The 26,431-nt window shown below is 39.6% G+C and overlaps 2 protein-coding genes across 4 annotated transcripts; both read left to right on the top strand.

The window, feature by feature from the left end:
• Positions 1-46: 46 nt before the first annotated feature.
• On the top strand, positions 47-4,124 carry c14h7orf26 (chromosome 14 C7orf26 homolog). The gene is made up of 8 exons (XM_041056110.1): positions 47-148; positions 611-811; positions 908-1,129; positions 1,268-1,433; positions 1,590-1,867; positions 1,955-2,192; positions 2,733-2,772; positions 3,686-4,124. Exons 2-8 carry the CDS (start codon positions 617-619, stop codon positions 3,909-3,911), a joined length of 1,365 nt encoding a protein of 454 aa, XP_040912044.1. The 5' UTR covers positions 47-148; positions 611-616; the 3' UTR covers positions 3,912-4,124.
• A 5,866-nt stretch (positions 4,125-9,990) lies between these two features.
• LOC121192702 (transferrin receptor protein 1-like) lies at positions 9,991-25,062 on the top strand. 3 transcript variants are annotated; one of them, XM_041054508.1, is made up of 19 exons: positions 9,991-10,117; positions 16,031-16,079; positions 16,606-16,656; positions 17,239-17,476; positions 17,700-17,883; positions 18,057-18,279; positions 18,376-18,498; positions 18,608-18,703; positions 18,838-18,977; positions 19,158-19,309; positions 19,408-19,527; positions 19,712-19,797; positions 19,912-19,975; positions 20,331-20,398; positions 20,525-20,592; positions 20,771-20,864; positions 21,023-21,244; positions 21,506-21,664; positions 22,112-25,062. In XM_041054508.1, exons 2-19 carry the CDS (start codon positions 16,047-16,049, stop codon positions 22,352-22,354), a joined length of 2,364 nt encoding a protein of 787 aa, XP_040910442.1. In that variant the 5' UTR covers positions 9,991-10,117; positions 16,031-16,046; the 3' UTR covers positions 22,355-25,062. The 3 variants fall into 3 exon arrangements, with proteins under 3 accessions (XP_040910442.1, XP_040910444.1, XP_040910445.1); XM_041054510.1 differs by lacking the exon at positions 16,606-16,656; XM_041054511.1 differs by lacking the exons at positions 9,991-10,117; positions 16,606-16,656 and adding an exon at positions 10,198-10,609.
• The last annotated feature ends 1,369 nt before the right edge of the window (positions 25,063-26,431 follow it).

The following is a 26,431-nucleotide window of genomic DNA, read 5'->3' as shown; positions in this document are numbered from 1 at the left end:
GCGGTTTTCTTTCTTTCTTCTTTTTTTTCTTGTTTTTTCCATGTAGGCTTCCGTAGACGCAGGAAGTGGATCCGTTGTCGTTTTGAGATCACTCTCCAGTCTCATCGTCGGCTAATTTATTAAGTAAATTAAGAGCTTTTTTTCAGAGGTAAGGGCTCAACTAAATGCATGTTATCTTTTGAAAAGGCTCCTGTGACAGTTAAGACACGCGATATTTGTTGCGGAACAGAAAACAGTCTATTAGCTAACCTTGCTAATATTAGCTGTAGCAGGATGGACGGGACCGTCTCCCTTTGGAGCTTGTGGTCCACTTGAATAATGTTGGGTTTTAGTTATGAACCTACAGTTTGCAAGGCTGACGTATTTAAATGTAATGTTAAAACATTCGTTTGTAGTTATTAATTTTTCTTTATTATTTCTGTGCTAATTATACAGTTGTTTTTCTTCTTCTGTGTGTCATAAGCTGAGGATCAGTGCATTGTTGTGTTACAGCTAGATGATTTTTGTTTATTGCTGTTTCTCTCTGGATACGAGACACATCTTCGACAGATTATTTCAAGATTTTGTGAAGATATTTACTGTTTGTCAATTTTTTATGGGTCTCTGTCAGGTGGTAATGGGTGACATTCGTCAGTCGTTGCTACCTCGGGATGTGCTGAGTGCAGCCAAGGAGCTGCTGTACCACCTGGACATCTACATCTGTAACCTGGTGCAGTCTGGGAGGCAGCCTCCTCAGGTCGACTCCAAAACCCTGGAACTGGTGGAGGAGTTCATTCTACACACACCCAAGGACAGAAACACCCCTGGCAGGGTAAGACATCACCCTGACATGTATGTACATAAATAAACAGACACGCAAATGTAAACTGCCAATAAACTGAGCCCATGTTTTTTTCTTTTTCCCCAGAGAATGAGTGCTCTCCAGGAACTCCAACTGTTGGAGATCATGTGCAGCTGTTTTCAGGAGCAGAGTCGTGACACTGTCCGTCAGCTTATGTTCTCCGCCCTCTTCAGTCTCCAAGGCAACCAGGCAGATGAAAGCCGCATGGCACTGTTGGGCAAGTTGGTCTCCATGGCAATCGCTGTGGGCAGGATTCCTATCTTGGAATGCGCTGCAACCTGGCTACAGGTAAGAATTAAAACACACATGTAATGTGTGTGTGCTTTTTTCATATTTCTATTCTGTTTATTCTTTGTGTTTTGGATCTATGTACAATGAATGTGTGTGTACTGAACATAAACCTCTGGTTGTAATTGTGTCCTGCAGAGAACCCACCGTGTGTACTGCGTACGTCTGGCACAGGTGCTGGTAGACGACTACTGTAGTATGGTGCCAGGCTCTGTGCCCACCCTTCAGAACATCCACAGCGCCAGCCCACGCTTCTGCTGCCAGTTCATCACTGCTGTCACCACCCTCTATGACCTCACTTCAGGTACTTTGGTGGGATAACACAAAAGGCAGCAAACCGGGACTTCCATAAAACCTCTGTTAAAAAAAAAAAAAGGCTAAAATACAAGTATCCTAAATGTTATCTCGTAATTCTTTGCTTTTTTTCTGATTTAACTTTTGTCTGTGTGTTTATATGTAGAAGAGCTCACTCCTCCACTAGAACTCCTGCAGATGATTGTGTCGTGGATCCAAGATGACCCTCGTCTGGTCCTAATCAACTTCCTGAATACACCCCTCTCTGGCAGCCAGCCAATCAGCTCACTTGATGTCACTCCATTAGGGGGGTTGGTGCGTTGGTGCGTCAAAGCACCGCTGACTTACAGGAGAGACAAGAAGCAGGTGCTGACCAATGGCAGCACTGAGAATGAGCCAGTGGTGGGGCCTCTTTTCTCTGCTCTTCATCTAAGTGTTTTACAGGTATGTGTGTGTCCTAAGATACATTTATGTAAGATACACAGTGAAGATCGTTTTCCCATCTCATTGTCTGTCTCCTGCTATATTTAGGTCTTCATGCTTCTGCCAAATATTCTAAATGAGAAGGGGCTTTTCGGTCGGCTGGCACTGCTACAGATGGAGTCCTTGGCTGCACTTACGTCTGACCTTTCCAGACTGTTGGACCAGGCAGACAAACATACACACATGTCATCCACAGACACACAAGCATTGTCCCAGCTGACCCTGGACCGGCTCGCACAGGCCCTGCAGGTGGCCATGGCCAACGGCGCTCTGCTCTGCTCGAGAGGTAAGCATGTGGGTAGGCAGGGTGGAAAAATAATAGTGGTACAGAGGTAGTGGTTCAGAAGATAGAGAGAGGAGATGAAGACTGAGAAAGTTTCTTTGTAAGGAGGACTCCATCCAGGTTGTAGTTTGACTCAACAATCCTAGTAGTTTCAGTATTTGAGATTAGAAATCATTACAACAGCAGATATTCAGATTGAGCACAGCATTTGTGCTTTATATCTCTCTGTCCTGTCAGTCGTTACTGTGCTGTCTACAAAAGAGAATGAAATCCTGAGAGCTTACAAAGCACAGTTCCAACAACAAAGATCCATAATCTGGAAACTGTACTCTGGAGACTGTACTCTGCTGTGGAAATGTTAATATATTAAAGCTTGTGGAGTGATACTTACCCTGGTTGACAGATGAAATTCATTCAGAACCTGTACGCTTTAAGCAGTGGTTTTATAAGTAACTGATTCAGTGGTTAAATTGCTTGTCACAGGGATTGTTTGATCATGCTGTGGTGTTTGAATGCTTACTACATATCATGTTGTCTCTGCAGAGGATCTAAGAGCCATCTGTTCCCGCCTCCCCCACAACAAGTAAGAATCACTAAATATAAATCGCCTTTAGTGCATAATTTTCAGTAGGAACCTGATTTTTATCTAGAATTTTACACGATAATGTACAATAATCATTTCCCACATGTGGAGAGCAAACCCTGCTGTGGCTTGCTCTATATTTTGACAGGGTTTTTTTTTTTTTTTTAAAGACAGCAAGTGGTGTTCAGCTGAGGTCTAATAAACTTTCCAGCCACATAAAAGCAAAACCCATAAAATAGAAACCCCTAATTTTATTCAAACAACACTGTAAGTGCAACTTTAATTTAAATACAGATAAAATTCTTGTAAGTTAAATTGCAGAATAAAGTCTTAGACGATTACATTAGATTTCTGATGCAGATATAAGTGATCATTTCAAGTTACTTCGCCCTTAAAAACACGGATGTTGTGCATTAGATGCACTCACAACACAGTGGGATCAGTTTTAGAACCATCAACATATTTACAGTAAGCACCCTGCCAAAGAGCAGTACAATCAGGTCAGTTCCACTCAGGCATACTTTTGCTTACTTTTTTATCTAAGTAAAGACTCTGTTGAATATAAACACAGCTTATGAACTTTTCTGTATTATTGTACTAATATAAATCGGTATGTTTAAGAAGAATAATTCAGTAATTCAGCCAGAAAAATGGCAGTTCCCGTGTACTTTACAGCTCCTATTGACAAAATAGTTTCTAATTTAATATAAACGTTGTTTTGATATGGGCCCTTTGTGTTATGGATGTATCTCAAATCACATATATGTGGTGTAATATACAACATTGTTATATAAACATGATTTACATCCGTGTCTTGATCCATTTTAACTTTTTTTTTCTATCTCTCTTTCCTCTCTTCTTCATCTTCTCTGTATGTGCTTGTTTTTTTTGTGTGTTTTTTTTATATCTCCAGTTTGCTCCAGCTGGTGCTGTCAGGCCCAGTGATGTACTACAACAACATCCACACCCCTCCACTGGCCTTCAGCCCACATGCAGCTCATTCTCCCATCGCCTCACACCCCACACACCCCGCACACACCCCACACACACCTCTCGCTGCCCACCCCTCCTCTCATCCTCAGTACCCCGGTCAGCCTTTCATGACGGGGATGCCGTTTCCCTTTCGACCCAGCCACTAAAAGAAATAATGTCCAGCTTGTTTGCAGATGTGAAGGTGTGTATGTGTATGTATGTGTGTTGGTATTGGGCAATGAGTGCTGTTGTCTGTTTGTTGACATGCATGAAAAAAATGTATGAATGAGAGTTACGTGTTAGAATGTTATTAAGCACATGCGAGTCTGAGAAAGTCTGTGAGGCTAACATGTTTGTCCAATAAATATTTTTTTACTTCACTCTTGATGTTGTTCTTCATGCAACCACTTGTGGTCACTGTTGTCAAGGCCTGTGAACAGGTCTGTGCACAGGCCTTGACATCACGCCTGTATTTCAGGGCTTTATTTAAATTTTTGCAAAGCACAAAATGGCATGGAAACATAACTGTGACGTAGGCTTAATTATGCTTTATGGAAATATGTGCTCCACTATATTTTTACTGTGCTGAACAAGCTTTAAACAATGTAGGCAGGTGTATTTGCCTGCATGGGTAAAAACAGAATCATGAATAATGGGAAAAGAAAATCCACCAACTCTTCAGGCCACAAGAATAACCGTTGCATTTAAATGTAAGTCCCCTAAGACGTGCAGAGACACACCACCAGAGGCCCACGCTAAGCACAAAAAGCACAAATATCCAAAGGTAGACTTTCTCAAACTCAGTGTGTTTTATTACATAACCAAAGATGTCAGAGTCTCATGGAGCCAAACCCTGGCTGCATAAACTTGGCCCTGTTTTGTGACAGATAGTGTATCTTTAGCCTGCAGCACAGCAGTAAACGAAAGAGTCCCCAGGACCTCAGCTGCCCCCAACCAAGATAAGAATTGCATCATCCATAGCAGTCTCTGCACACACTGACTGTGATGGCTGCCTTCTACCTCTGCATTTGTGCAAAAAGGTTTTGGAGAAGCTTGAAATGGACATTTAGTAAGAGCAGTTGTGTTTTGAGGATCCTAATAGATATGGATAATGCGTCTACATCCGTTTTTTTTGTTACCTCAGCCCCCTTTACTTCCTCATTTTCTACTTTTATACAGGTGTGCTGAGAAGGAAACAAATGTACTGAAAAATGTCTTTGTGTGTGACTCACTGCTGGTGCACTAATTAGCATTCACTACTTCCTTATCTATTTTTACTAGAAATGTCTTACAGTCTGGGAACCACTATGACAAGACGCCAAGTCTCACATCAATTTAAGGAGAGAGTCTACATTCCAGCCGTCTCAACACATTGTTTCTCACAACTGCACAGTGTGTGCTGTTGAGGGCTGATCACACCGTGTCCACAGACTGTAAGATTCTTTCTAAGGCCCCCACATCCCTCCCGCAGAGATCATGGGTGGGACAGTGATAAGGATATCTTTTCTGGGAAAGCAATGCAGTGCTGTTAGGCTGAGGGAAGGTGACAACAGATAATATTCGAGTGAAAAAGGCGGGATCGAAGACAAAGAATACAAAGACTTTGTTTCTGTAAATCGTACATGTGCTGTTGGGTGGACTCGGGTTTCCAGATTCTTTCCATTGGTGTTAATATTAGAAAAATCAATTTGAAATGACATTTGTTTTATGATCGTAAGTGACTTTGATAGTGCAAACAAAGCTCTCCTACCACACCTTGTATATAACTGCCTAATTATTCAACCTGACCTAATACAACCCAAGCTGGGAAAAAATTATTTTACCAGTGTACCGTGACATCAAACTTACTGGCCAGAGCTGATTCGGTCCATGCATAGTTATATGTAGTTTGAAGTAAACAGCACATTTTCTGTGGGTCTCAGAAGAAACCATGGTTTGTGTTTTTTGTCTGGTTTTCCTTAGCAGGTGTGCGCTGAGGTTGCTTAGGACTTCCTGAGTCAGCAGCTGTAGGCTCATGGTTTCCAGTAAGAAAGACAAACCTCTCAAGGCCAAACACAAAATTCACTGAGAACTCCAAGCTAACCATAAACCAGATGTGTGAACCTTCATTTTGAATGACTCTGAATAATTTCAGACATTGTAGAAAATCTACTCTGCTTGAGATTTTATCAGATGAATGCCACAATGAGGCTTTAAACTTCAAGAGTGAAACCCTAAAACTGATTGAAAGCAGAGGAAGCCAGAAACAAAGCAGGTTATAGAACTGACCTTCACTAACTTTCTGCTGTGGTTTTGCAGGTGTTCAGCGGTTGAAGGTTCAGATAAAAAAAATAATAAAATTGAAGATGCTTCCTGAAGATGCTTCCTAAAAACAAATCCCTCATCTGGCTTTTGGCAATCATGTAAGTATAAGGGTATATATATATATATATATATATATATATATATATATATATATATATATATATATATATATATATGTACAAAATAAGATATCATTAACAGGCTTATTTATGCATAAAAGATTATCAGTCCAGCTGTGTTTACTGTGAGACCTCCCTCATTTGCTTTTCTCAAAGGCAGAAGGACAATAATTGAGTTTACATTCTGCAGAGCCTAATCTCATAATTGTCTTTACCACAGAAACAAACAGATTTTTAGTGGGATTTAGCAGCGTTATGAGTGATGGAAGATGTATTTCTTTCTCATACAGTCCTGAGCTCCTCAAAGAAACTTTAGATTGAGATAAGAAAACTGTTTATTAGCAGCAGTGCAGTTGTCTACATTATACCTAAGCTCTTGATTTTATCCTGTGAAAGAACAGACAGAAAGGATAACATCCTTTCTAATAAATTGTCTAACTTCCGCGTCTCCTGGTGTAATAGCTTGTTGTTAATGATGAGTGTGTGTGAAATGGAGGCAGATTTCACAGTAATGCGAGCAGCTCTGTGCACATGTACTTAGGCACATGCTAAGATGCAAACAATAACATATGGATGTTTAGGAAATAATAAACTGTCTTTGGTCGTATTTACCATGTTCACCATCTAAACTGTTAGCATGCAAACATTTGCTAAGTAGTGCTTGACATTGGAGACATTGGTATGAATGTCATTAGTTTTGCAGGTACTTGGTTGTACACCAAAGTTTTGAGAAAATGGAAAATTTAACCTTATGATGGTGCTAGATAAAAGGTCCTGGGATCACCAAAGTCATTAGAATCTATCCTCTAGAGACCGAACACCTGTGGCAAGTTTCACATCAGTGCATCTAGAAGGTGTCATGTAGAAGCTTCTATTGTAGCTGTTTCACTCTGCTGGCATCACTGGATGTAAAGTCTAGTGGGGATCAGTAAAATCACTACAGTTTATCTTTTGGGGACCATGAATATCTGTAGCAAATTTGTATACCACAGCAGTCCAGTCAAAATACATCAAAACCAGTAGGATTTACCTTTTGAATGAATCATTCAGTCAAGTTGTTATGGACCATTCGCTTGACAATAACCATCCCCAGTGCCATGCCACCAGAATGGTTAAAAATCTATTCAGAAATCTAGTTTATTTGCAGATATTATACAATTAACAAGGAGGTCAGGAAGTCATCTGAAGTTCCTCAAAGACCAATACAATATAATGTCTTATCTAAAATCATACATTGTCCTATAACAGTGTGAGATAAGCTTACCCAGCTGGTTAACTGTTAAAATGAAAAATCAACAACAAGCATTCTTCTGTCTCTATCTTGTGCTTCTGTTCAACTAACCAACAGTTTAATGGTCAAAAAAGTCAAAAAAAAGTAAACTGTATGGTGTATTTGCATAAGAGGATGTTTTCATACGTGAGAGAGGAACTGTGGTGCTGCATTTGGTGTTTCTTCATTATTTCAGCACAGTGTTTTAGTGTGTGTATACCATGAATGTGTTTTCATAATTTAAGAAAAAAATAGCGAAAGTGCAGAATCACCTCCACCTTGCTTTTTCATTGATATTTTTTCTGAAAAAAACATTTCCTCCACTGCTTTCGCACAGTTGGAGTATTGTTACAGTGACATGAATGGAAGCTGTAGATACTGTGGAAATCTGTTAGCGTGCTGTGCTGCTCACCTTTCACACATTTGCCTCAGGGTTAACAATTCAACCAAGCAACACAGGTCAGGGGATTATTACCTGATGCTTGACAAGTCTAGCACCAGCCAGACCACATCAGAGTATCAAATAGTGATTACGCAGATAAAAGAAACGGCTCAAATCCATTCTGGCTACAGTCTCTATGGAGACTTTACATTCTTGGCCTACAATTACATGAAACTAGAACAACCACTTGCTGTAAAAGATGCCGTTGAACTTTCAGAACTCTAAATCCTTGGCAGTGAGACAGCTGTTTCCAAAGAGAAGACAGAATAAATGCTCATCGTGTCCACTGTTTTGTTTAGCAAGAGATATACAGTAGCTTTGTAAGTGTAATCTTGGGTACAAACATGCATGTTCTAAAAAAAACAGTGGATTTAAAGGCGGTGTATATGGCTACCTGGGAAACTTTGGTTTTCTCAGCCTCATCAGCTCCTGTTTCAAGTCACTTGAAATTTCAAAGCACTGACAGAAAGTGAAACAAAATGTGGGAAAATTATACTGTGGGAAAATTATTAAAACCTGAGCTCAGACCACCCAATAACGGGTTTACACAAAATACATGTTAGCAGCCTGGAACCAGGTATAAACATATAATTACTGAGGATACCCAAAAGAGCAATTATAGGGACAGTAACACAGCCGTACTCAATAATCAATAATTAAAAGTGATGGTAAATAAACGAGATTGCAAAACCAAGCATAAAAAAATAAAAAGAGCCACCTGTTTACAAAGATTTACTAATAATTTACCACCGATGGCGACTGCTTTGCTCCTGCCCACCACAAATGCCCAATCACAGGGGTTGTTGATTTATCAACCCTGTCTGCATGAGCATAACATTGGGTGATATGATAACCAAATTATCAATATTGTCTCAATAAGCTGCTGGCATAGGAATTGTTTTTCTGTTAAAAGGAGGCCAGTAGTACTTCCACTGTCTTTGCATTAAATAATTTACCAGTGCTGGCTTCAGTAAGAGGGACTGCAGGTTTCCAAACCTTGCACCTTAAACTTTAAAATTATATAATATTACTTCTGGATATTAGCAGTGACTCCACTTGTGTGTTAAGCCAGAAAAAGAAATGGTCGCTGACAACTTCACTGGAAAAAAAAAAATTAGTAATGTGTCTGACTTAGTCAGCAGACTGAGGACCAAACTAAATAGGCCCCACACTTTCTTTCCGTTCTTAGAACTGATGTTTTCACAGCTGCAGCATGAAGTAAATTCTATTTTGTGGATTCCTGGATTCTGAAAGGTAACAGTCCTGCACATTGGTATTATGTTTGTTCTCATTTCAAATTGAGCGGCAGGTGAGAGTTGCCAGTATGTCTGTGATGCATTGGGGGTCATTTAAGGTAACCCATTGCTGAGAACCCGAGGTTTCTTACCAAACTAGAATACTAGTATGGCTATATCATTAAATTCTAAATTTAAATTCTTCATTCAGGATTTACTTTCAGTAAAAGTACACAGTTCAAAGTATTGTCAGCCAAATGTAATCACAGTATTAGAAGGAAAGGTACTCTTTACAGAGGAAAATGGCCTCTGTCATAGCTTTAATTCATAACTTTTTAATGTTGTAAGTGAGCAAAGTGGAGTTGAACAACTTTATATATACCTGGGTAAGGTTTAAGTAAAGCAATAAAATCTGCATAAAATCTTAATCCGAAAAATAAGTACAGCTGTCAAATAAATGTGGAGTCCAGATGAATGTATTTCTCTAAGAACTGCATGTATATACTGTGCTTCAGAAAATGTACACAGGTTCTTTCCACCGACGTTGACCTTATTTCATTTTAATGTTTTCTGTTTTATCTCACAGAGAGCAGATTTGTAAGTTTTGAAGTTTTATTGTTATCTTCTCGAATCAATAACTAACTTACAAATAGATTTTTTTTTTCATTACACTTAGTTTAAACATATGCGGTTTGGAACGACAACACAAACTGTGTGGGAAAAAAAGCACGTGGAGCTCTTAGTCCGCTCACATCCATCATCCAAACGGAAGAGCTCACAGAAGATCGATTCATTTGCCGCTTTGTAGTGGCGCTTTCAAGTGACGTATATGCGACCACGTGGTCGGGGGGGTGGGGATGGTTGCGTCCGTATAACTGAAGGAGGGTAGTGAAGGGCAACACCGCTTGCTGAAAGAGAACAGAGGAGAAGGAAGCAGCAGGGACCCTCGTGTCAGCGGCTGTCACAGAAGGACTCGGTCGATTTGCGCGGTGTTGAAGAGAAGGTGAGATGTTTTTCCGTGACAAACAGGTAGATACAGTGGTTCAAACTGAGCCGGTGGAGGGTTAATTATTATTCGGCTGAATTAACGTTTACTCCGGTTTAAACTCGGCTCCGTGGAAGCACATAAGCCCATGCTTTTCTTTTGAGAGAGCGTGTTAATCAGTAGCAATCATCATGATACTCTTTCAGTCTACCTCTCTTTAAGTTACTACTTATTTCGGGTTAACCGCATGAATGAAATGCTAAGGTTATCCTGTGCTAGCGTGTCATCCTACGCATGACTTTGAGCGCCAGAGGCGGTTATACCACCTGACAGGTTTCCTCACTGCTTCCTTGCTCTGCCGGTAAGTGTCGGTACTCACAGCAGTGTGAGCTGTCACGTTGCCTGTGCTACAACGGCGCCATAACGAGGGAAGCCGGTTGTCACGTCCTGCAGGTCCTGCTTGTATTAAACAAATTTAGCGTCCTTGCTCCGGGGTAAAGGTGTCAGTAGGTAAGCATTTCACTGTAAACGTTTGTTGACCTTGACAGACAGCAATGAGCTGCCGTATAGATATGCTAACGCTATCTGTACAACAATATCCAATAACCTTCGGCCCAGACGGTGTTCAAACAATCCAGCCTGCTTGTATACAGTTTGATGAAGCTCTTCTCTGTCCTGAGAAGATTATTATTATTATTGTCTTAATTTGGATTTAGGTCGCTTACAGTAAAACATTTATAAGTAGTTCTTTATTAGAGACCTGCCTGCAGTTCCAGCAGGATGTGTAGCAGTATTACTCAGCCATTTAGTGTGAGCATGAACGATACCCATGGACTGTGGTGCCACCTGGTGGCAGCCTGGGCCATAAAGACAGAACCCACCATTAGAAAGTGACTGACAAAAAAAATCATCGTAAAACTGACAAGGGATCATTGTCTCCTCTGCGCAGAGTACAACAGTGTTGCCACTTGAATCTATGATTCAGAATGTGCTGCATTTTTAGTTATAGTTGTGCAGGCCTAATAAATGGGATTTGCCTGCTGCACTGTTCTAATTCTGGCTCATTTTCCCATGAGTTACTTGGAGCTTTTGCCCAGTGTGACTCTCACATGATTTGCCACTGCACAATGACTCCGACTCAACCCCTGACCCCTCTCCCCTTCTCCTCTCTTGCCCCCCACCTACCACCAGCCTTTCCCTTTTTTTTCCTCATCATCTCTTTTTGTCTCTGACAACACCTCACTTTTTCTTCCCTCAACAGTTTCATAATTCCTATATATATATATATATGTCTATATGTAGTCCTGATTACTTGGAATTTTGGTCAGATGAAAACTTTTAAAATTAAACTAATTAAAGAAGAAGAAAATTGTTTATGCTTGCCTTATAACTATTATATATAAATAACTGTCTATTTTTCAATTGTGTGCTTGTGTGTGAATTTAGAGTTTTAAAGTAAACAGGCAAATTTGTTGAACAATTATTTGCCATGTTTCGTGCAATGCACCACAATGGAATGTGTCATGCAAGGTTTAACTGCTTAAGACATAAACTGTCAGCAGCAGATTTTCACAGGTGCCTATGATCTATATCATACATGGGCTTTCTGTGTTGATAATATACAGATATCTATAAAGATAATGTGTGATACCAGTTATTAGAGATTGGTTAGTCCCTGTGCATCTCCAGGTTCTCAAATGATTGAACTTAATCTCATGTTTGGTGTTAATACGTGGGTGTATATTCTGCTCAAAAAGACTTTGATTTAAAACAGTGCCATTGTCTCTGAAGGATTTCACTTCCTGGTGCGCTGTGCAGGTTTCCAGTCAAAGCAAAACCAGTAGTTAGACAGGATTTTCACTTTATTTTATGGTATGTGGATGCATTGGTAAGGGTAAGGTCACATGCTTAGCTTCTCCCCATAACGCTAACAGGAAGATTTTTTTTTATCAGTAAGTTGTTGGAATGAAGAAGTGGTGCCTTTTGACCAAATGCACATTTGATAAAATCACATCATCCAGTTTTATGAAATGTGTTAGCAGATTTCTCTGGGTGATTTTAAGTGACGCCAAGCAGTTATTTTTGCAACAACAGCTGAATATACATAACAAAAAACAAAATGCAGACAACTACTGTAAAGTACAGGTGTACTGACAGCTTAACCATTTGCTGATGCAGGAAACTTTGGACACACAGACTAGGTCTACACTATAATGACACCTGTTATGATGTTGTGCCTATGACAGATGTATTTAAGGTTGCTCTAGGTAGTAATAATCATGTCATGTAATGTTAAGGAGTGACTTAAGTTTTTTGAGTGGAAACGATCATGTGCATTGCTAAATCATTATGTCTGCAGTTTTTAAATACATTACTACATGGGACTGCCCTCTAACAGTGAAATAATTGTGTGTGTTCACACTTTCCTTGTTGGTTTAATTCAGTAATGTAGAAAACATGTGATTGACTCAGTTATTGTATGAGACAATAGTGTGCTCACCTCCATCTTCTTTGCCGCCTCTCACAGAGCCTCAGCTGAGTTCACAATAGTGGTGTTGTAATGTTAGAACAAAAAGTCTTCTTGCCACAGCTTCAGTAACTGGCTATGTATGAAGCAATGCTTTTTTTTTTTTCTTTTTTTTTTTTCAAAGGGATTTGTTCAGTTACCAAGAACCTTATGAGGAAGTTTGCAACATGTTTGACCTCGGGAACCTGAGAGAGTAATTCATTTCTCAAACACTGGCAGTGGTATTTAATGTCTGCAGGGCTATGCAGGCCTCGAGGTTGAACTTTAATCATGCCTACGTTTTTTGCTTTCATAGGTGTTCATGTAATTTGGTCTGCATTATTTTTAGCAAGAAAGAAATCCCAATAACAGGTGAGAATGGCAGACCGTTCCACATCTTTTATTTTAATAGCCTTGACTACAAATGCACAGTGTGCAGATGAACTCTGTCCAAAATCATTATCCCTTTAAAGCTCAGGGAACCGTGCTGTCCTACCCTCTTTTAGCATGACTGTCTAACAGGCCATGCCTGCTTCTGTCGTTCCCAGAAGGGTGTGACTCAAGTTTGCTCTTACTATCTCTGTTGCACACACGTGTCTAAAAATTATTCAATGGAGATACAAGCCATGCCTCTTATATGGGGTCCAGAGACTGATGCACGCAAATAGACCTCATCAAGGGTGTAAAGCATATGCTGTCACTTTTTAGTGTAGTGTTAAAAGTTGTTTGTGTTTGTTGTATATGTCTTGTTTGCGTATGTGTTCTTGATTTGTGTGTGTTTTTTTTTTTTTTATTGCTAATATCCATAGGTCTCATCTAAAAAAGTAACTAATCTGATTAAAGTGTTGCTAAGGCCTCTGCTAAGGCCTGGTATGTTTGGTATGTAAGATTATAGCCATAGCTCTGCCCACCTTAGTGAGCAATTAGCTTCACAAAGCTGCTAATCCTGACCTGATACCACTTTTTCAAGTCCATGCCTTTAGGTTGTGTTGCAAACTGGGATATGGATTAAGCTATCTGATAATGTTTCTCTTTGTCCATAAACTAGTTAACTTAGTCTGTGACCTTCAGAGCTAATATAGTGCTGTTTTAGTGAGGTTGGATTACCCCTCAAGGTTATGGAAGTCAAAGCAGTGCTGGGCTTGTCCGAGGCCACGCCATGTTCTAAAGTTAGCTGGACTTCATAATGCCTAGAATAACCAAAATGTTTCCTGAGATGAGTTATTGTATGGCCAGTTTCCACCTGTCTGCACCTTCATTTGCTTTACTGAAATTCTCTTGGACTGAAAGTTGAGGCTTTTTATCTATGCTGTCCTGAAAGCATGCTGTTGGGAGTTCAGCAAGGCCATGCTTTGGTGCTGCAAATTAGGGCAGGCCTGCCTGCCAGTCTGAGGGTTTGTGTCCCCTTGGCATTTGCTCATACAAGCTCTCCTCACGCAATGTCCAGTTCGGACCTCCTTCCACTAGAGCTGGTAAATTGGTCCACAGGGGTCATTAAGATTTTTTTCTCTGCTGTTTGGCTGCACATCACACATCATAACCACTGCAGGCAAGCTTTTGTGTCTCATGTTTTCAGTTTTAGCCCGTTAAATGTAAAACTGCAGAATACATTGAAGAGACTGTCCACAAATAAAGCTGTGAGCCAAATTTGCTCACATTATGAAGCACGTGAGCCTTTTGTCAACAAAGCCGTGTTTTCCTTGACTTAATTCAGTCCAAAGTTTAACGGGTTTAACCCCTGAAGCCATATACTTCTCACATATAAGTTGATTGTTAAAAGCTGCAGGATTAACCTTCTTCAGGTCTTGATAAGACATGGTTTGTTTGAGAGATTTTTGTTTTTGTTCTTTTCTGAAGGTCAGTCAGAGAAGGAGGGCTCTCTCAGTCTAATCATACTGTCTGTTCACTAGAACTGGGTCTAGGGTCAAAGTTTCTTTGCTTATAGCTTAAGAAATTAGTTGGTTCATTGTGTGACATACTGCTACATGGCCTGGTTACCTGGCCTTTTGTTGTCTATAGTAATGCCCCATTAACTATTAGACAGCCTTTCTCCAATCCCATTTATGTTTTCTACATCGACATTGGAGTCCAGTGTGTATTCTTAAAGAAATATGGTGTAAGTTTGTCCTGATTCTATTGTTAACATCCTTTTACATGATAAAAAAAAACCACAGACCCTCCCACCATTGCATTATCTTTATGCAATGTAGTCCACTGTGTAATTTCTCAAAACGCCACAGAATAGTTGCAGTTTTCGTTTTTACAGAGCTATCACCCAGCAAGTATGTTTCCAGTCAAGAAGACCACAGACTGTGAAGTTGTGTATGGCAAGCCAGATGGGTTAAAACATACTTTCATATTTATCACATCACCCATTAAAACATGCTATTCTTTTCAGTAGCTGTGTTGCTATATGTATTGTTTATGTTGTACTTGTGAACCTTATCACAAAAGGGTGTGCTGAAGTGTGTGAGTCGCACACAGAGCCTGTCAGCTACTACACCACGACTAAATTTTGTGTTTCATAGTGACATTACCAACCTATGTCACCAGTTCAATAATAGTTCTTATAATAATAATAGTTCTTTATTTGGCTGCCTCAGGTTTTGGGTAATTTCATGAATCAGGCGATGTAGTCAGTTGCATTCTTAAAATTGTCACCGTGGTTACTCAAAGGCCATCCTTAGCTAGCATTTAAAAAATAGCAGTGGATGGCAATGAGTTGATTCCTCATTATCCAAGTGTTAAACATCAGTGAATCAACAGAAAATACACAGATTGGTCAGAAATTCTGTACTACAACATTATTTCTTTATATTAATAAGCAAAAGCAAAATGGTTCTGATGAGCACCTTACAGAGCAGGCCTCCCTCCTGAGGACTATCACATGCATGGCTCTTATTTCACAAGCCATACATTACAGTATTTAAGAAAACATACAGAAAACTCAAATTTCTGGTCTCGTTCTTCTGTTAAATTCGAACCTTGCTTTGATTGGCTTGTGGTTTGAACTGAAGCTGGTGGGAAGCTAGTTATTCTGTTATTGTATTCTTCTGGCAAAGGGGTTCACACGGACAAGAGGACAAGACTCCATGTCTGTATTGACCTGTGCAGGACACTGGTCTTTTGTGCCTAGAAACAGTGCTTCCTTTCTAGTTAGCAGCAAAGGAAACACCATGCATGTTTGTATAAGAGGTGGGACGTGTTCTTTGGACACCCCGTTATTTCCCCGAGTGAAACAGTAACACAATGTACACACTGCAGAGAAATAAGGCCTTCGGGAAATACTCCCCCTAAAGTCTACGTTTTAAGTATGAAACACTCATTCTTTGCAGCCTTGAAGGAGGCTGTTCAGAAATCGGTAGTTTTAAGCTACAGAGTTTACAATGTACAAGTCTGACTTTTCTGTTTGCTTCCCTTTTCAGTGCCCGTGAAACAGCAATGGACCAAGCAAGGTCAACGATATCCAAAATAGTGAGTATTGTAACTGGTATTACAACTGAAATCCTAAAATAGCAGGCTTTGCTTTAAGGAATTATTTCTCCTTAAACAGGATGTTAAGGTTGCCACTGCTAAAATGACTGTTATTATGAACAGCCATGTTGCATAATTGAATGTTTTTCTTTTTCATCTTGGGAACGAATTCTTTTCTGTCAACACCATGCTGAATCAGTATTTGGCTGAGGAATTTCAGTGCAGTTGATGTTGACTTATTAAAAAGTAATAAATAAATAGTTAACAATATGGTGGTGTGCTTAGTAACTTACTAACTTCATAAATTTAAATAGATCGTTTTTATGATTACTGCAAAAATCCCTTTGGTAATTTTCAGCTAAGCACAAGGCAAACAATCTAGCTATAATAAAAAAAACAATCAATGGTTTCATTGTTTTTAAGTATAAACTTAAGAATATCCCTTCTATAAGAAACATAAATGAATGTATAGCGGAATGTCAAACAAGTGTACAACAAAATGAACTTTGTTACTGCTTTTTCACAGCCTAGGACCAAAAGCCAAACCATTATGAGTCATTATGAGTCTGTTCAGGTGGTAAGTGTTTTCATCACACCAGAACAGTTAGCACAGAGGACAATTTAATACACTCCTTTAACATAAATGCCTGCAAAAGGAAAAGAAGCCAGAAAGGACGTGTGTTCACAAAATTTAAAAGCCACTGAAATGATTTTGGTTCTGCTTTTGTGGGTTTCAGACCACCAGATCAGAACATTTCAACAAAGAACCACTTCACAACCAAAACCAATCAAAAAATGTTTTTTTCTTAATGAAATTGCTAGCTAAAAACAAAACAAAGCAACTCAAACAAGAGGAGGAAAGGGGATTTTCCAATATCTGTAAACCAAAAAGCTGGCCTTATTACTGATAACATAAGCATTTACAAAGGGGTTTTTAACATTAGCAAAGCCATTAAATAAAACTTAAAAATCCTTTTATGTTGTTAAAAATTCACATCCATAATAAGTAATTCTTTGTCATCTGAAGCAAGCCACAATTGTACTGAAAGACGTTGTACAAAATCCCATTGGTCATGGAGCCCAGCTTGTCCTGCAATCATCGGTTCCATAATCTAAAAATGTATGTATTCTGAGGTTATTCATTTTTCTGCCTTCACAGTTTAACGGGGAGCCACACTCCTACACACGATTCAACTTGACGCAGAACATGGAAGGTGACAATAGCCAGGTGGAGATGAAGCTGTCATCCGACGTGGATGAGGACGCTGGGGAAAATGGAGTGGGAGACCATCTCAATCACAGCCCCACCCGCAAACCCTATGTGGCTCAGAAGTTTGAACGCACACCCAAGAACCTCTGCTTCATGCTAGCCACTACCCTCCTCATCTTTATCATTGGTAAGAAGCGTCGTTGAATGAAGTGCCTGCATTTATATGGCTGCAGCACTCAAAAACAACTTGTGGAGTTCAGCAGGGATTGGTTTTAGGACCATTGCTTTATGTATTGATATTAATCTGTACTGATGTTGTCATCAGGAGACATGGTCTGTCTCCAACTGCCATTGTAATTGTTCCTGTCTGTCTCTGGCTGTTCCTTATTTGAAACCACTGCTTCTTTCAGGGTACTTGATTGGCTACCTGGTCCATCGGAAGAAGGACCTGGCTCCCAGCCCTGTACCCACCTATCTCGCTTTTGAAGAACCTGTTGTTCACGAGACAGGTGCTGCCCCCCTCATGGACTGGGATGATGTCAAAAAGCTCTTGGCTGGAAAACTGAGTGGAAACCAATTTGAATCTGTCTTCAAGTAAATCCAACCCCCCCCCCCACCCCCCGACACACACAGCCTGTAGAGTCTGCCATGTTGGCTTCTTTCTAAGATGACTAGTTTTACAAACGTTCTTTATTTGTATCACGCTTTATTAATTGTTTCCTCCATTTTTTTTTTTTCACTTCATGTTTGTTTTCCTCTTATTGTAGTGAGTTTACCAAGGACAGTCACCGGGCTGGTTCTTCTGTTGATGACTATCTGGGTGACAAGATTATCAGGCAGTTTAATGGCTATGGCATGAGCACCTGGACTGATGAGCACTATGTTAAGGTTCAGGACCCCCCAGCTTCTGGCTACAACAGAATTGTTTTCAATGGGAAGGAGGATCATCCAGATGGATTCCTGTCCTACAGTGCCAATGGAACAGTAACGGTAATCTACAACCTAAATAAAGTAGAGAAAAAAATTTAAAAATGAAGTAGAGAAAATGCCTAATTTTTTTTTTTCCTTTTTTTTGTTCTTGTCTAGGGTGCTGTTGTGTATGCACACTATGGGCAGGGAAATGACTTTAGGTTGCTGCAGAGTAAGAACATCAACCTGAGTGGCAGTGTTGTACTGGTGAGAGCTGGTGGGATCAGTTTTGCTGAGAAGGTGGGTGGTTTTACTCTAAAGTATAGAATTTTGAACCTTTTTTTTTTTTTTACATGTCTTTCTTCCCCCATATGTCCCTTTCCATGACTTTTTTTTTTTTTTCGAACAGGTTGCTAATGCTGCCAAAGTGAATGCCTCTGCTGTGTTGATCTACCCAGACCCCACTGACTACTCTATCGGAGACAGGACTGCGCTCTTTGGACATGTGAGTGTAGAGAGTACAAAAGGACCTCAGAAGCAAGATTTTTTTCATATAATTTTCTTAATTTCACCTTTAAAAGCCTTGTTAAATCATAGCTGCTGGGCAAGCTTTGTAAAACTTCTTTCTGTCTGTCACAGGTCCACCTGGGTTCAGGGGATCCCTACACTCCTGGTTTCCCCTCCTTCAACCACACCCAGTTTCCTCCTGCTCAGTCTTCGGGCCTGCCAACAATCTTGGCTCAGACCATCACGACATACATGGCTAGCAACATTCTGAGGTGAGGCTCAGGCATGCTGTGAACCATCTGAAACTATACCCTTAAAATGACAGATTATAAAAGATCATAATAAATATAATGCCTTGTCCTTCAACTTTAAATAGTTGCCTTGCACTCTAATTGTCTATTTTAGTTGTTTCTGTAGTAGCTTCCAAAATGTTTATTATCTGTGTCTAACAGGGAACTGGGGGGCCAGGATTCGCCGAGTGAGTGGGGAAGCCCCAACAAGCTGGGAGATGATAACAATGTGATCACTGTGGAAGTCAACAACGTTCTTACTGAAAAAAGGATAATTAATGTTTTCGGCGTCATCAAAGGCTTTGTGGATCCAGGTACAATGAGATACTTTCTTAACAAGAAATACTGTGATCAGGAAGTCAGTTTACTGGAAAGAAGAAGTGTCCTCTCACTGTCCTTTTTTAAATTTTAGACCGGTATGTGGTCATCGGTGCCCAGAGGGACGCGTGGGGTCCAGGTTTTGCCTCATCAACCGTTGGCACCAGCGTCCTTATCGAGCTGGCTCGTGCCATCTCCGACATGGTGGCCCATGGTAAGTCTTAGTTGGCCTAAAATAATATTGATGGAATGGATGTACATTTACCGTTCACATTAGAGCCTACTAACTAATGAATGTCATGTAGGCCCTAAATAAACAAGAGAGTGACAGGAGTATTTTATGTTTAGCGAAGGCACTGCTCTTTTTGTTGATAAGCATTTGTTATCCACTTTGACAGATGGATTCAAGCCAAGGAGGAGCATTGTGTTTGCAAGCTGGAGTGCTGGAGAATACGGGAGTGTTGGCGCCACTGAGTGGTTGGAGGTGAGAACTGCATGATGAATTTTTGGCTTTTATGGATTAATACTGATTTAGTGTTTGTACTTAATTTTGTTTTTAATTTATATCTTAATTTTGATTTTTTTTTTGCATATCTAGGGTTATCTGTCTTCTCTGAGCATGAAGGCGTTCACATACATCAACCTGGATGGTGTTGTGTCAGGTATTTACTGTCATTGTTATTGGACGTCTTGTCTTCAGGTTTCTTGCTAAAGTTTAGTTTAAGCTGGCAGGCATGTAAAATGGCTGTAATTGACTTTGAATTTCAAAACAGCAATGTATTAAATGACATTGTGAAATAAATGGGACAATGTTAAAGGGGTTGCTCATAGTGATGAACCTATAGAGAATTATCACTAGAATCTGCATGTCAGTGTTCACAGCTTGTTTCTATTGTCCCCAATCAGCCAAAACAACCACTTATCAAAGGATTAATACTTTTCTATATTTACAGTATTATTGGTTGTGATTGTGTATGTGATCTTTCAGAATGACTGAATGTAAGTCTTCTTCTCCAGGTGACAGTAGATTTAAGGTAGCAGCCAGTCCCTTGCTGTATAGCCTGATTGAGAGCACAATGAAAGAGGTAAACCCACAACAGAGGCACATTTATCCAATAATGTTCGTTGTTCAATACAATTCATTCATTTGTCAATTTGTCAGTTTTTCATTATGTTAAGATAACGTACATATACAATTGTTTTGTCGTCAGGTGAACTCCCCAAATGGCGTTGGGAATCTCTTTTCTCGATATGCAAACGGCAACTGGGAATCAAATGTGTAAGTCTGTTGCATTCCCATTCACCGTGTTAGTGTTTATACATCTCCATGACATCCAGAGTTTCTCGCCAGTATTACATCCACAACTGGAATTTGTAGTCTAGCTGTCATACTCAGTGTTTAGCAAATGTTCACGACTTAATGATGTTCTTCATGTGTTTTTTTTTTTTTTTTTTAGGTTGGAACCTCTGAAGTTGGATAATCCTGCATTTCCTTTCCTTGCCTTTTCTGGCATTCCCTCAGTCTCATTTAGATTTGTCCCCAGTAGATTGGTAAGTCATCCTGCTGTACTAAGAGTTGAATATTTTTGAACCAATAACAATAACTCAGGACAACCTTGTGCATTAAAGCACTATGTCAAACTTTGGCTCATCCAGAGATGTATCTTTCCTAACTGTAGTTCTTTAAACATTGTTTTTTTCCATCTTAGGACTACCAGTTCCTTGGCACAATGAGGGACACCCAGGAGAACCTGAAGTTGGCCACGAAAAACCAGTTTCCTCAAATGGCTGTATCAGCGGCCCGGTTCGCAGGTCACATAGCACTGAGGCTGGTCCATGATCATCTGCTGCGGATGGACCTGGAGAAGTACAACAACATTATACGCAATCAGGTGTCTCAAATCAATATGAAAGTAAACCATATTCGCAAGGTGAGTGTCCAGTTATGATCTTGCTTTTATTCTTGTTGACTGTTTGCAAACTAAGACTATATAGATAAATAATTAATGACTATCTAGCTTTGGGAGCCAGTTGTACCTGTTTTAGTGTCATTTCATTTATTTTGTTACACGGTTTTCCAAATGCTGCCTTCATTATATAACCCAAATGTGCCCAGAGGGTGCCATATCCATTGAATTTTGTTTATTCAGAACATGAATTTTTACCACTGTGTGTGCCATGTGTCCTTCCAGATGAAGCCCCAGCTGTTTCCCAAGACCCTGACAGCGCGGTGGTTGATCTTAGCCTCTGGCTCCTACGGCCGCGCTTCTCGTAGCCTGGCATCGGCAATCAAGAACAGTGACCTGGAGGACATCGAGATGTGCCGCATCCTCAACGACCGCATCATGACTGTAAGCTACAGTTTACAGTTTAAGGCTCGTTATTGAGATGTTGTAAAATAAAACTGTATTATTATTATACTGTTGAAGGTTGAAGAAGAAAGTGGTTTGCTCTCACTGCTCTTGTTGCGTTATTCTTTCTTCAAGCTCTGACAAACCCACTGCACACTACCTGCTCAGCGAGAAACAGCAAACAGGCAGTTAGAGACAAGCTTGTGAACATAGCGGAGCATTTAACAAAACTACCCTACAAAAGGCAATACACACACTGTGACACCTGCCACAATACAGGTGCATTTAATTCCAATAGTCTGTCGACTGTGAAGAATCAAGATGAAGTTTTGAAAATGAAGATGAAAAAAGACATTTTGGAGATTCTGCATTTTCTCCTTGTGACTTTTGAGAAAACATTGTAAATTTCCTTCTCTCTCTCTCTTGTCTCTCTCCTCACTACTGTAGGTGGAAAGGAACCTCCTGTCACCCTACGTGTCTCCCAGAGATAGTCCTTTCCGCCACATCCTGCTTGGCACCGGCCCCCACACTCTCGCAGCTGTGTCCAACCACCTTGACATTCTCGGGACCAACAACCCCAAAGCAGATGTCGACTTGTTCCGCAACCAGTTTGCCCTGGTGACCTGGACCATTCAGGGCTGTGCCAACTCATTAGCAGGGGACATCTGGTCCTTGGATAATGACATCTAAAAAAAAAAAAAAAAACGGCCTCACTCCCTTGTTAATGATTTGGCCTCCCTATCACAGCTGGCAGTATGAAAACCAGTAGGCTGTTACAATTCGACAGCAGTCACAGTTACACGGCTTTTTAAATTAACCTGATTTAGGAACTATCCAAATGGAAACCAGTATCGCAGTTATCACCTCTGTCATTTTCAACATTTCAGTGATAAGCTGCCTCTTCTCCCTTCTTTCTGTAAGTCTCCATAAAGCCAAACATTAAGGATAAAACACACAATGCATAAGCCTTCGGCCTTAATGTAAAAGATCAGTAGGTCATTCACTGTTTACCCTGCTTTTCTTTCCAAATTCTATAATGTTAACATGTGGTACTTAAATACCACAATCTTGAATACTTTGGTGCTAGTAACAACTACCTTTACACGCCTGTTACGTGGCAGTGATACATAAATTGGTGCATGAGTTGAGTATAGCAGAAGTGATGCTTTTTCAGCACAGTATCATAATCACAGGAGTGTCTAACGTGTTTGCCAGCTCAGAGGTTCATAGAACACAGTACAGTCAGTACGATTTAATAAGCTAACGACTTTCGTTTTGTTTACTGCGATAATTATAATTCACACCTGCTGGTATTTCCGCTGCTGCTGTAGCCTCGTGCTCAAACCTGAGATTTGTGTTGGTAGCTATAATTTCATACTGTGCTGAAATCTGCTACTCGACTCATTTTCAGAGATTCAGAAGTACAACACAGTAGTTGTGTTGTACTGAACACACCTATAATCAGATTTGGGACAATCACAAGTTGCGTTAAACTTTAAAGAGAAGTCCTAATTACATTCAGGAACTTGAAAAATGAATAAATGGAAAAAAATGAAGTTGCTAATTATCTGAATCGTCTGCCTTCTGACATAAGAACAAATCTGCCTTTCAAAAAACCAAGGGAGAAGGTCTCAACACTGAAACAAAACCTGTACGTCTATTTATTGTTATTTATTTATCAGTGGCAGGGCTCACTATAAATAGTTTTTTTTATCGCCTTTTATAAAAAAAAAAAGAAAAACGTATAATTATCGGGAGCAGTGCCTTCCATAATTATGACAGTTATACTGTCGAAATGACAAAAGCAGCATCTGCTAAAAGAAGTGTACACGTTGACCGACAGCCAGTACTGCACACAGAACAATCAGGCACTTCTCAGCTACCCGCCTAATTCCCAATTATTATTATCATTATTTTTTCAGCATAACTGACACTGGATTGGTCTTTTCACAAGGTCAAATCACATATCACACCTGACAATATTTACACACCTCTGGGTGTCTTGTCAGTACTGGTTCTTTGGTACATGTACACTTCTCATCCTGACAGCATTATCGGGAGCAGTGACTTCCATAATGTGGAAAAACGAAAGGTAGTTTTTGCCTACCAGTGTGTGTCTGTATCGGAGGCAGTGCCCTCCATATTTCACTGCAGGGGTGGATGATTTTATTATCGGGAACAGTGTTTCCCATAATGTTTGTATATACAGTTCATTGCTACACAATGCACATGTTGTTCACATCTTTAGATCTCTTCTGCGATGTTTCCATGCTAATGTAGTTTTCTCTTGGACAGAACACAGCTTCTGCTCACAGATATGAAAGGCTGTGATGAGTTTTAACATCAGCTGTTATGGTGGGAAAAAAATTTCCATTCTGTCTCATTAGTAAACTGCACGTCTTTAATCTCTTCTGGGTTTCTTTAGCGAGCGTTTTGCGAATATCTTGTCTTTTTCATTTGGTTGCGTATGGAACTGATCCACAAGGTCTTCAGCTTTAAAGAAATCACGATACAAAATGTTTGGGTCCACTGTGGGTAACAGTGGTGTGGTCCATTATTTCCAGAAATCGTGGCCACTCTGTAATATGGCTGTTGTTTTCAATGATCCGGTCAGAGTGAAAGTACATTCTATGTTCTATTAAGTTGTGTTCATTCATCCTTGTTAAGAGATTTCCTTGTGCCTTTTCGTTTTGTGACTGCAGTTTTAAGGATGTATGTTTGGCTTGTTTATTTTAGTTCTGACATTTCTGTATTATTTTTTTTTCCCCCTTTTGTCAGCTAGAATCAAAAGTTACTAGTTTAAATGCCTGTTATGCTACAACACATTTTAGACAAAAGTTACAGGAAAGATGAAAATTGTGAAAATGAAAGGAAAAAAGATCAGTGTAAATGGATTTAAAAATTACACTGCGAATGTTACAGTAGTGGATGTGTTCCTACTTTCTTTAAGTCTGGACATTCATTGTTTTCAGATATTTTATAATGGAAGCCACCTGATGTTATGCCTCTGTGGAAATACATGAATTGTTTTAGTTCAGTAGCCATTTAAAAATGATCTTTTAGCCATTCATAGTTGGAATGATTAATCTGATCTGCAGGGCTGTTACGAGGCATATGCTGAGGGTTGGATTTTCAATGTGGGCAAATTGCTGACCAACTGGAAAGAAATTAACAAAATTGTCAGTCTTTACTATGAGGATGCAGGCAGAGGAATCGGTCTGCAAAATATGTCTTTATTCGTTTGGAGGAGGCATTAAAAATTCTGAAAACCTGGATAAACAAAGTGAAAAATTGTTAAAATAACAGTGTGCATTCCCCACCTTCAAACTGTATTCACATTTTCTTAGCTTAATGTTTTTTTTTTTTGTTTTTTGCCGCAATAAACAATCACATCCCAACTGTTGAGCCGTGGTTTGATTATGACTTCACATATAATTATCTGCATCTGCTTTGCCTCTTTATTAAAGTTCCTGTCAATTCACGATTATAGGTTATACATTAAGTTTTGATAGATGTGCCACTGTGGTGAGTCTCAACTCGTTTAATTTATGCTCAACAACCTAAATGTAGTGTTTATTTGAAAATGAATCTCAGAATAATTTAACCATGCACACAATCTAAAGAAAACTACAGGCATGAGCAGCTCTACCTACAACTGATTAAAAACTATGAATCATTCTGCACTGCTACTCCCACAACATCCATTATTTTTAGACAAACGTGTTACACTGATTTTCAAATTATTTTTAGTTAAATAATCCTTATGCGTCAGCAGTGATGGCAGTGCAGACCACTTTGAGAAGAGCGGGACAGAAAGTAGTTGTGACAATGTTTGACCAGATGATGGAGACAAAGTAAACCAAATGTTTTTATTCAATGTTAAGCTTTCTTACTGTAATCATCATTCTCTCACTCAAGTATGGTTCTTCATGGAGTGAAGATTTGGATTTAAATAGGAGGTGGCCATTAGACCTTTTCCTGTCTAAACTCTGAAAAGTTTTTTGGGGGGATTATTTACCATAAAATCCCAATGGTTGTACCTCAGTTTGAAAAGGTGTACCATGAGTAGCTTAACGGATTTTAACTATTTTGCACTGCTGGGTGAAACAGTAACCCAATATTTTAAAATTCAAATCACTGACCTCTGGCTGTTAAAGCTTGCAGCCACCAAGTGTAGTAATATTGCAAAATTGTGGCATGTTCCTTTAAGAGTGGGCTGACAGTCTGAATGTGTCCCAAAGATGTGAGAGAAACAGAGATCCCTCACTTTGCTGCTGATTCTCGCTGCAGCAGGAAACGCAGGCCACAGTCTTCCATGAAGATAAAAGAAACAGAGAAAATAAGACAATGGTACTGTTAACAGCTGACCAGTCCAACACTCAGCTCTCCACAACAGGGCTAACAGATAAACTCTCTTAGTGAAACACGCAAAATTAAAAAATCTGTGAATCTGAAAGCTGGCTCTTCTTACAGTGTGGAAAGGAGAAATAAGTAATAAGAATCAGCATTAAAATGATATGTCACAAAGCTGGAATAGTTTTTCTTTAAACTGTGTTTTTTTTTTACTTATATGCTAATAAATATAACATTTATATAAATGAGTATTAATACATAAAGATGTTCAAGCATATCTCATCTATTTGGTCATAACTTAGCTTTATGAGTGTGTTTTATTTTGAATATGATGCATTTTGACACCTTTCTTCCATCTTTGAAAGCAAAACAAAACATAATATAATTGGTAACTGCATATTCACACAAAGAATG

This window comes from Toxotes jaculatrix, chromosome 14 (genome assembly GCF_017976425.1).
Source record: "Toxotes jaculatrix isolate fToxJac2 chromosome 14, fToxJac2.pri, whole genome shotgun sequence".
Classification (NCBI taxonomy): Eukaryota; Metazoa; Chordata; class Actinopteri; family Toxotidae; genus Toxotes; species Toxotes jaculatrix.
Note: the sequence above shows the minus strand (reverse complement) of the source record. Positions and strands in the feature narration are given on the sequence as shown.